Consider the following 12,127-nt stretch of genomic DNA (forward strand, 5'->3'; position numbering starts at 1 on the left):
TTTTTTTTTTTTTTTTTGTGATTAGGCAAAATATTTCTTTAGTGATCCATTTGCATCTGGCATCTCCCATTCTTGAACTAGGAAATAGTGATCGGAAGAACTCCACTGAACAATTATAATCCTATGTATCCATTCGAGAACAAAATATAAATATTTACTTAGATGCTTCATTGGGTTGTTCAGATAACGTGGGAAATAAAAGAAAGCAAAATACTTAGCTCCATTGGCATGTTCTTTTTTTGGTCAATAGCTGAAACTTCATTGAAAGCCAGAAAAGATAGCTAAATAGAGATAGCAACAAGAGCAACAACCAAAAAGTATAGACAAAACCATCGTGGTTGCCAAAAATTTAGCTCCATTAACCAAACTATATCATTCCATACAAGCGCAGAGAAAAGCTATAACCACAAAAAAGATAATTTAGCTCCATTAACCAAACTGTATCATTCCATACAACACTTCTTCCTTTTGTTAAAAAAAGACATGTGAAATAAGGATGAATCCATCCATCCACTTCAAAATACCTACAAGAAAGAAGACTAATTAATTAACAAACTAATTGATCTCTCATAATACTATTTACTACTATAAAATTTGATGAGATACAATTCCCTTTAATAAGAAGACAAGTACAATTACTTTGAAAATTATGAAAGAATAAAAATCTGAGACTATTATGCATAAGAAGTACCTTGCTCTCTGCATATCTAAGCTCCTAATGACAATTTGGTTAATAACATTCTTTGGTTCTTCTACCTGTAAATATGTTAGCTGAAAAAAATTATTATCTATTAACTACAACAAAGATAAATAGTACTCACATACTTGATAAAAAAATAAAATAAAGAATTTGGCATACAAATACTTACATTTCTATCCATTTCCAAAAGGTAGAAATGGACAAGTACTTTTATTGTGACCAACACCTTTGCAAACACTACATTTACGAGAATTTTCAACTATCTCAAATTTTGAAGGTTCACGCCTTGTAGAGCTTGATTCCTTTCTCTTCTTTGACCCTAATGGACGTCCTTTATGAGGTTGAATCTTAGGCTCCAGAATTAAGGGAAAAGAAGTACCAACAAATTGAGATAGTTGTCTCCTTGTATCATCTTTTTGAAGAATGGGCAGTTTTTCATACTTTTCTTTGAAGTCCAATAGAAGACTATTTATTTGATCATCTTCATCATCCAAACTTGCATGTTGATCATTGTTAAACAATCGTGCATCGATCCTCCAGTGATTATGTATGGCATTTAAAGGCAATACTTGAATTTTCATATCCTTAATCATGTGTCCACAAGGAATACCCATCATTTTGAAAAAATGGCCTCTGCATTGAGATGAAAGATTACCATATTTTGCAGCTTCATGTTGCTTGTATAACTCATTTAAAGCAAACATAGATACATGAGTAACAACTTCTTTAAAGAATGGAATCCGAAGTCTATGTGGAACACGAACCTTTTCACTTGAGAGTTGAGTTTTGATTTCTTGAAATTGATGTTCAATAGCAAGACATATTTTTTCTTTTACCTCACGAAGACCTCCGGTTGAAACTTGAAGATACCTCTTTAGTAATGCATGTGCACCTTCAGCTCTTGAAGTAGCCCGATTACCAAAGTGTGCAACATCATCTGTCCATGCACTCACAAATTTTTCTTTCAATGGCAGCCAAGTACCTCTAATATAGTTCAAAACAGTTGCATTCTCCTTGTACTCTTTTTCAAAATGATCCCAAGCTTTATCGAATGATGATTCATTTGGAGATTTGATTAAATCAGCCCAAGTAGATAGGAAAGCAACCCAATCAACTTCTTCTCTAAAATGAGGTTTACAATTTGCAAGAATGTTTTTCTCAATATGCCACACGCATACCAAATTACAAGCACTTGGGAATACAATGCGTATAGCATTCATTAAGGCCAATTCTCTGTCTGATATGATCACCAATGGCTGATTATGAACTCCCAAAATTTTATTGAACATTTCTAGAGCCCACACATAATCCTTCTCTTCTTCTTTTTGCATGAAGACAAAACAAGAGTAGAATGAAGTGTTGAAACTTGAAACTCCTATTATATCCAATAATGGCATCTTATACTTATTAGTTTTATAAGTGCAATCCATCAAAAAGACATGTGGGTAACTCTTACTCAATTCAATTGACATAGGATGAGCAAAGAACAAATGAGTCAAATGCCCTTCTTGGTCATACTCAATGTTATAAGAGAAACCACCTCCACCAAGTTCATCCAATAATGCTTGAATAACCGTACGTCCTGCTAGGCTCTCCTCCAAAATTTTAGCCTTCTTATTGTAAATGTTTCGGGAAATTGCTCGAAGATGAGGATTGCTCTGTCGAATTGAAGAGAGAATTTGGCGCGGTGGTATACCAGCCATACTCATCTCTTTAATCCGCATAATTTCCTCATTTGAAAATCGACGACAATAAGGATGTCCAGACATGTCCGTTGAAGGTTCATGATTATGCAACAAACTTTTAATCTCCAACTTCCAAAATCCTTGAAGTTTCCTTTTCTTTTTGCCCCAAATTTCAAATGGACAGTTTATGAGGCGAGATGCTGATTTCTTTTTTCTTTCCTCTAGTGGAACTCTTCTACTTTTATAATTACCGCCTCTATCACAACCAAGGACAACATATTTCTCAGATTTAGATCTTCTAATAACCAGTGCATACCCTTGCACAAAGGCAATCTTACGAGCAGCTTCAATGAGGTCTTCCCGACTTCGAAAATTTTTGTTTGTCAAAGAGAGCATTTTGTCACTTTTATCAATCGATGCTTCACTGCCTATATCACAAACCATCCAATTTATATAAAACATAAACTACACATTGGCTACAGCTATGAAGAATGTTTATGCTTCACTGCCTGTCACATATTAGTTAAGAATGAATATATATGACAGAAGAGGTACTACTATGAGACATTTCGTCAAGCAGCTGGTAGGCGCCTCCAAAGGATCGCACTAGCAGGTCACCACGACCTCTACCCAAGGGCAAAAATAAAGAGATAGCAGTACCACTAATTTAAACTTGTCTATGTGTGCACATGAGAAGATAAGCGGGCAAAAGAAAATCAGCTCCCTAAAAAAAACCATCAAAATTGAATTGCAATTCATCAGAGCACCAAGTATTTCGTAAAACTCAACCTATGAATAACATAACAGGTAATGCTCAGCAAAGTGAATTTCTTTTTAATACAGAAACATCTTCTAGAGTTCAAAAAGCTTCCTTTTGGACACAGATGTAAACCATCAATGCTCAGCATCTCCCCACAAGGTTAACAAATACGTTATGAAAAGGTTAAACATAAAGATACACACACATACATAAAACCAATATGCTAATTCACTGCTAATAATCAATAAAGTTAGATTAAGTAAGAAATAAAACGTACCATGCACAATATCTTGAGAATTTGAAGGATTACTAAATTCTGGCATTCCACTCAAATCACTGTTGCCCACCATGTCTAAAATCCTCTGCAACTCAGACTCTAATTTTTGTTCTTCATCCATAGCTAACCTTTCGCCAATAATTAAGAGTATTTGCCTTGGGTAGGAGAAGGATTGTTCTATTCCATGACTGGCTCTGAGAGTAGCTCTGGGTATGAGAAGTGGGAAAGACACGATGAAGGAGAAGAAGAGGGTTTAGGTATCAAAATAGAAGAAGACACTCTAAAGAAGACGCTCTGACTTCTTTTTTATTTTTTTGGTTTTATTTTCTGTTAACTTTTCTTAATTTTAATTATCAAAACATTAATTTAGGGTAAGGGTAGAATAGGAAAGATAAAGAACAAAAAAGAAAAAATTGATGAAAAATCATTAAAAAGCAAAAGGGAGTGCAAGTGGAGAAAAGGGGAGTGGGAAAATCAGCTCCCAAAATATAACATCTAATTTTACAATAATGTAATTAAAAAACCTCAAATTACACACATTGTCACTTCTTCTAAGTCAATCACACAATACCACATGTCCACCTCCAACAACCTCAAAGGTGGAAGCCTCAATCACAAACCATTGTACCAAGTTGACCAAAAAAAAAACAAACCACTGCACCAACCTTGTTTTTGTGATTTTTTTACAGTTCCACAATATTATATTAACAGTCAAACTGTTTTTTAAAAGAAAAAAAAAAATTTATTTCAACACCGATTTTGCGCACGATTTGTACCAAATCCCTCAAGCTCTAGATTTATACAATTCAAAGTTACAAAAATTTATAAGTTTTAAACCTTATATATATTATATTGTTATTTTTTAGATTTATAAAATAGAAACTGCTATGTAGTGTGTATTTTTATGACCATATATAACTTTCATTGTTTGTAACTTCAAATTGTGGGTGTAGTAAAGAGAGAGAGAGAGAGAGAGAGAGAGAGAGAGTCTGGTGCATGAGAAAAAAAGGTAAAATTAAAAGACCAAAACAAGGGTTTAAAATAAATTCTTCTATAAAGTTGCTCCAAAATTTTACAAGGGTACAAGAAAATAAATGAAACCCTACCACTCTCTCATCTAATTCAGCCTCAACTCGCCTATCATCCGACTTTAGGGGTTTAAGCTTGCAAAGTCTATAAAGGGGTGAGTGAAACCACAACTCAGTAGGGACATAAAACCTTACCACAGTAAATTGATATAACTAAATTAAGTGACATGCAATCACACAGTCAAATATCGTATCAATGATAATAATGCATGTATGCTCTTCATTTATTCTCGTTAATTAATATAACTAGACAAGCAGACCTCGCATGTCCCATACCATGCTTGTACCACTTGGTCTCGAATGTCCATTTATATGAACTAACACTCATCTCAATCATTCATAATCCCACTTTGGTTAGTCATCTTGCCTAACTCCTTGTTGCCAGTCCCGTATCACCCAATAAAAATCATGTGCACCTTGTGATCTGGTACCTACCCATAGTTAGACTCAACTACACAAAAGATCCTTTCCATTACCCTATTTTCCATAATTACTATCTCAACCCAAGAGTTCCAACCTCATCGATAACATATGAACATGCCAATATTAATCAAATAATTAACAACACATAAATACCCAATATCAAGAATATAAACTAAATTATAATATTGTTGAGGCCCAAAAAATTCAGGGTTGGGCCCAAATAAATTCCCGGCCCAGTGCGACACCTTATTAAGAAAAGACCCGATTTGGAGCACGCAAAAGTTCGTTATACACGCTTGCACGAGCCACAGTCCACGTGCCATGCCAAATAAATAATCCGTCATGCTAAGAATTGAGATAAGCCAATAAAATGCACTGGCTCTACGAGCCCATGCTAATTATCCCGTCAAGAATCATATCCCTTTCCAAAGGTGATAAAATTCGAGCACGCCAATCAACATGCCATGCCAAGCAGAAAATCATTATTTTACACCTAGCCACGCTATAAGTTTAAGTGGGCCCAAGCCACGCAAATGCCCGGGGCTTGCTGAGTGGGTTGTGGTATGGATGGTTACGAGCATTCATGAGGCCCATTGATGAGCTGAGAAATGGAAGTTTTGGGCTGCTTGGGAGCCCCAAAACTTGAGTCCATTTCTTAAGCCCAAATATGTGGATAAGCATGAAAGAGAGAAAAAGCTAGCCCATTACCTTAGAAAATTGGCCAATCACCTTAGTAAAAATAGTTTATCACTTTAGAAGCTAGCCCATTCCCTTAGTAAACTAACCCATTACCTTAGGAAATGGCCCAAGTGGCTTAGAAAATATCTAAAAAATCTCCAGCACATGGTTTGAAATGAAACCACGATAGAAAACCAATAGATGTTTGTACGCTCAGGCTGCTGGGAGACTCCAGCACATGGCCAAAGACAAACCCAACGCAAGCCACCAAAAAAACCAAGGGATACTTGAGCAAAACACCCTTCAGACCAACACCATTACCCACTTCTTTCTCCTACCAGCTCTTGCCATGAAAGAGGCGAGGAAAGAAGGTGAGGTAGTAGCCAAAAATAGGAGTTTAACACTGAAGCAACTACGAGAAGGCCTTAGAGCTCCCAAAAATCTTGTCTTTATGTGTTTGGACATAGGAAGATTTCACAAAAGAGGTTGAATCGAAGGAAGAGAAGAGAAATGGAGGAGAAGACTTAGCAAAATTAGAGAGAACAAACTAGGGTTTCTTGGGAAGGAGGAGCTTCTAGCGGCTATAAAAGGAGGTACCTCCTACCCATTAAACACAACCACACCCACTACTTCACCACTAGCTACAACCAACAACACACATCCAGAGAGCAAGCATTATCTCTTATCCCTGAAACCTCTACAATTTCGAGCCTCATTCCTCCATCTCTTCCCATTTTCTCTTCTGGTAAATCGTTCCAGAGCTTGACAGAGTTTTCGTGAAGCTGCCGGAAACTACTCAGCACACCAATTATACCCCCCCATCTCTCTCTCTTTTCAACAAACCTTCTTAGAATCCCTTTCCCCCCTTCCTTAGAACCCCTGTTTCTCATAGGAATTCACAGCCCTCTCTCTCTTTAATGCTAAACTCATGATTCCTTTGCTCCCATGCCACAAGCTTCTCATGCCAAGCTAGGAATTTATTTGTAAGCGACCGTTGTTTTTGTTGGTGAAGATAACCAGGGTGCTTCCTAAGGCTCCACTACCCTTTCGAAGCATTCTTGGGGTTTGATTCTTGAACTCAGACACAAGGGGCAATTTCACACATTTGGCTCTTTATGGCAGCCCAGGCCTGCGTTAGCTGCAGGAACGAAAAAGCCCCCACAAATATCAAGCATAATATAGTACTCACGAAATTTAATTAAATCAATCTCCGTAAAGGTTCTCCAAAAACTTCGATTCCAAGCATAGCTCCAATTTAATAAAACACAAGCTAAACTCCAAGAATTACATCACCTCTCTCTCTCATTTCAATTGCACAAGACTTCTTAATATCCTTCCCACCAGGGCCCGACTGCTCAGTAAGGGAATCCAAGGGGAACTCGGTGACTGTGTGTTGTGCGGAGCCAGGGAGGAGACTTTACCGCATGTGATGCTAGAGTGCTCTTTCACTGCGTCCATTTGGATGAATAGTCCTCTGCGGTCTGACTGGACTGAAAGGAGGTCTCGGGACCTCAATGTTTGGCTAGAACATATTCTGTCAGGTGGGGATAGTAGGAAAATTGAGCTTCTGTTTATGCTTCTGTGGAACCTCTGGAACGAGAGAAATACGGTTGTTTGGACGGCGAAACGGCGAAGCCCTTGTGAGGTTGTTGATGGAGCGGTGCGGCTGTTGCATGAGTTTAAGGGTCACCAGCCTACCCCGAAGTTACCGCTCTCACGAGCTCAGGCCAAGTGGCAGAAACCGCCTCTTGGTGTGATCAAGATTAATGTAGATGGAGCTGTCAATGTACATACTGGCGCTGGAGGTGGAGGGATCGTCGCCTATGATTCTAATGGGCGTTTTGTGGCAGCCCGTGCGTGCAGCTTTCGTCATGTTTCCTCCCTTGAACATGCTGAAACTCTAGCTCTCCGTGAGGCCCTCCTTTTCGCCTCTGAGCTTGGTTCGGGCCCTAAAATGTTTGAAGGCGACGCGCTAGGTGTGATACGGTCTGTTCAGATGGAGGTCGAGGACAGGTCCCCCTTCAGCCTTTTGTTCTCAGATTGCAGAGTTTTATTGTCCCAGCTTGAGGACACTTCTATCCACTTTGTTTTTAGAGATGCTAATCGAGTCGCGCACCGCTTAGCTCGGTTGGCTATCACCCTACCAGAAACATCTACGTGGCTTTAGGACACCCTTGCTGTCGTGGTTGATATACTGGTAGAGGACGTTATGTAATCTTTTGGTTTGTTTTGCAATGAAATCGCTTTTTCTCAAAAAAAAAAAAAAAAAAAAAAAAAAAAGAAGTCTGAAAGCAAAGTCTTTGATTTCTCATTTTCCATATAAATATCACATATAATCAATACACATATATAATAAATTTAAATAGATAAATTATTATAAATTGCATAAATAAAAAACATTTAATCATCAAATTAATAATATATATTTTTTAAATACGAGGTTTCACATTATCAGTGTTAAGTTGGAGTTTGATGTGTTATCTGACAGGACCTGACTCAAATTCCACTTTGGATTCTGAGCTGAACCCTGTGCATGTCCGACACCTGGTAGATGCCGGCACTCTTGACCAAAATGCCCTTATAAGTTTCTTAAATTCTTTTTCTTTTTATTTGACTTCTGCCGAAAATTCGACAGAGTCTCCCCTATAATTCGCTCGTTTCCCAAAAATTTTACCCGTATAAAACATGATTTTATAATGTCAAATGTTCTGCATGCACAAAAATAGAGTTCATGCAACCAAGCATCACATCATTTTGGCCCCAAGCCCCATTAAATCAAACAAATCATTCTGCTAACGGAATTTGATCCCAATTTTTAGAACAACACCAGTACAATAATAGGTTTCATAATAACTTAACTGAATAGTTTTTCAATCACTTGGTGTCGCGGCTGCACCTAGTAACTCTAGGTTGCCTACATACCCTTAACAAGGGATCAAGCCACACGTAGTCCTTTTTCTTTTTATATTGCACCATCGTTTTATTATTTGTAAATCTGTCGTCTAATAAGTTCCGAAGTTGTTCCATTTTAGTTTTTTGTTTCCTATGATTCTATACAACGATTTTAACTAGAAAACCAATTATAATGCTTCATTAACAAATATATACACTCAAAAATGATTTCTTTCATAAAACTTGAAGATTCAATGGTTATTACATAGTCAACCCATCTTTATTCTATTACATACATACTTCCTACCTATAGTCCGAAATAATGGAGCTCACAAATTCTACTAATTTGATCTTAACTTCATCAATTTGTTCTTGGGTTGACTTAGCTATATGCCTTCTTGCACATTTTCCAAGTTGTTGGTGTCGGAAGGACCTGCACGAAAGAGACCCAAATACTCTTAAACATAAACCTATTTAGCAGCAACCTAACCTTAGCAAAAATATCTATGCAGCTTTAGAATGATAGCAACTTGAGGAAATTAGTAAAAAGCTCCAAAACATTCAAATTTTAGTAAAGAAATCCAACCAAAGCTCTAATAAATAACTGTAATTATAAGGAAATTAGAAATTATATACTCATCAAAGGAGGAAGGAAAAACAATGGGCCAACATTTTCAGCAAGCCAATGGCCATCACTTGCCTGCAAGGCTGAAATGAAGTGAACATATCTTCTCAGTGAGGCTGTGGCCTTTTCATATGTGATTTCCTCGCCATCCTCAACCTTTACTAGGGGAATTGTCTGCTTGAAGTTCTTCTCTTTTAGGAACTGTAGTTTAGTGAACAGAGGATTATGATTGGTATTAGAGAAAAAGTAAGTTAATTCATTATGCTGATTATAGAACAAACTTATGAGTGCTAAAAACAAGAAAAGGAATTTAAAAGTTGACAGGTTCAAAGCTAACTATCCGTTTAGTTGTATTTTTCTTTATTTATTTATTTATTTATTTGGTAAGATATGATATCAAGTTTGAAACCCCTTATAGATTTTATAATAATAAAAACCAAGACAAACCTATCATATTTTATACCCACTAATGTTCTCTTGCTAAACTCAAAATTACAGTTTGACGACATAAGTCTAATAAGAGAACATTACCGAGTACTAATGAAATTAAGTGGATAAATACCTGCATACGCCATAGGAGGTCACCGCTAGGCTTGAACTGATAGCGATTATTGTAAAAATTAAGATGAGCTTCTTCCACCTCGGCTCTTCGGGAGTTCCTGCCTTGGGATCAAACTAAAATATTTTGCCTCCCCACAAAGTCGTTTGTGCTGTAGATGTAAGGGTCATTCCTTGCATCTGCAACCTTAAGCTTCCACATTCTTCATTATCTCTTTCTTATTAATTCTAGGTGTATATAGCTAGCTACCAACTAGTGTTCTACCTTGATATATATATCTCCGTAAGAACCTATTTCATGCATATGCAATGTATAAGTAACAAAGGCAGAGAATTTGCAAGGTAGAGAATTTGCAAATGAAACCTCACCTTGCAAGTAAAAAAGGCAGAGAAGGGCAAACCTCAACCAATAGCCAAACAACAAACATCTCTTGAAGGGATTAACTTAAATGTACAAACCAAACACAAACACAAAGAAATTAGAAGACCAAAATTCATGAAACCTAAACAATTTCTTGTTGAAATATTGATTTAAACTAAGCACTCAAATGAACAAGCACAGAGTAAATATTGAAGGGAAACTAAGAAACAAAAAACAGAGGAGGGAGAAGTAGTTCTCGGCTACTCATCCTCCTCAAATCTCTATTTTATACTATTCTTCTATTTGCTCCTTCTCTCTCTTACATTACATTTCTAGGAGAAGGTAGCTTGCGAGTTAACATGCTTCCAAATAAATTCACAATATAATAGCCAAATCAAACAAAAACACTGCAGTCACAGTCAGATTCAGTGAAAATAATAATAATTAAGCTCAAGACAACAAAACACGAAGCTGCACACTGAAATCCACACATGCAAAACAAAAACAAAAAAAAAAAAAATCCTAGAAACAGATTCTTGCCCAAATAAACCCTAGAAAAGAGGAAGAGGATGAAATTTGTGTTTTGTTTTGGGAATCAAAGAAAATGAGAGAAAGAGAGGGACAAGGTGAGGAGGCAAACCTTGAAGATGTTGACCTCCTATGGTGGCGAGCTCAGTGACGACGACAGCTAAGGGCCTCAAGTGGCTACGAACGTTAAATCGCAAATTGTGACCCCTCCTATGGCAACGAGCTCAGTGACGATGACATCAAACAGTTACAGATTTGTCTAAGAGACTGAGAAGATGCGATGAGAGGGAAGAGTTGAGGGAGATTCAGAGAGTTGAGGAGGGTTTCAAAAGGAGGGAGAGAGAGATGTTTTCAAGTCGTGGGGAAATCTGAATTTTTTAAGTCGAGGGCAAGTAAACTTAAGTGCTCCTTTTGTTTAGCGCGTTTTCAAAAGACGGCGCTCATTAATTGTGAACGTCGTGTTTTTAAAATCAACTCGCTTTTAGTGGTGTATTAGATCATATACCACGACGGTTTTGTAAAAATGTCGTCTTTTAAAATAAAACGACAGTTTTAAGGTGCACCGTCGTCAATTTTATGTCGTGGTTTAAGGATATTGTAGTAGTGAATGTAATATCCAAGAATTTCTATAAGGTACTATAAAACAATCCTCTAATCCTAACATGATCAGAATAATTCAACTTTCAGTCCAGACTCGTTTACAAGGTCGTTCTAATACTTGACGAAGGGTCAAACTATCTCGGAAGACCCACGGTAAGCCAAGGGGTCAAACTGCCTAAACTTGGTCAACTGGGCCCACGAAGCCCATGACCTCAGGTCACCAATCCGGGAGTTCCTATAGGTTCAACACACTTTTCTAAACCTACCCTGCAACTTTGGTCCTAATCGAACGGTCGGAACATCTGGGGCTCCGATTCACGATTCGCGAAATCCTACACGATCCTAGGAATTCCTAGATCAACATATTGAGTCAATTCAACAGCCCGAACATATCGAACCCTGTTGGCACTAAAACTTGAATAGATAGAGATGAGTGCAACTTACAAGTGATGTGGACGATGTTTAGAGATCGATTGAGTGCTAGATGCTGATCCTTCCTGTCCTTGGATGCAGATCCTGAATAGAAGGAAGCCAAGACTCGTAAGGTCTATGGAACCGGTGTGGAACTAGCCTAAGACCCTCCGATGCCGAAGTAAGTTTGTTTTCTAAGAGCTTTTGCTGTTGACAATATATCAGTATAAAAGTCAAGCTGAAAAGTCTTACCCTTGTATTGTAGTGAAGGGCCTATTTATAGAGGGCATTTTGTATGTTCTTAGTACTTAATTTCGATGTGGGACTCGTGGGAGGGCCCTATGAGGTTGACATGAGTCCTTAGATATTTCGGGCGGGTGCTTCGAGGTTGATTCTGCAGAATCGGTAGGGGATACCGATTGTAGACAATGCTGGGTCTATAACGACCGTTTGCTGCTTTGAGACAATATCATCGGTAGCCGATGCTGATTGTTCGGAGCCTTGGGCACTTGGGGAGTTTCTCTGATCCACGTGTCATTGG

General features: G+C 37.7%; 2 protein-coding genes across 2 annotated transcripts; one reads left to right on the forward strand and one right to left on the reverse strand.

Moving 5' to 3' along the window:
- Nucleotides 1-873: 873 nt before the first annotated feature.
- Nucleotides 874-2,800, reverse strand: LOC148292757 (PKS-NRPS hybrid synthetase cheA-like). Its single transcript, XM_088243985.1, has one exon. The coding sequence runs from the start codon at nt 2,779-2,781 to the stop codon at nt 874-876; it is 1,908 nt and encodes a 635-aa protein (XP_088100111.1). The 5' UTR covers nt 2,782-2,800.
- Nucleotides 2,801-7,040: 4,240 nt separating this feature from the next.
- Nucleotides 7,041-7,778, forward strand: LOC148292758 (uncharacterized). The gene has a single exon (XM_088243986.1). It carries the CDS (start codon nt 7,041-7,043, stop codon nt 7,776-7,778), a length of 738 nt encoding a protein of 245 aa, XP_088100112.1.
- Nucleotides 7,779-12,127: the final 4,349 nt, after the last annotated feature.

The sequence above is a fragment of the Prunus avium genome, chromosome 7 (genome assembly GCF_965620075.1).
Source record: "Prunus avium chromosome 7, drPruAviu1.hap1.1, whole genome shotgun sequence".
NCBI lineage: Eukaryota > Viridiplantae > Streptophyta > Magnoliopsida > Rosales > Rosaceae > Prunus > Prunus avium.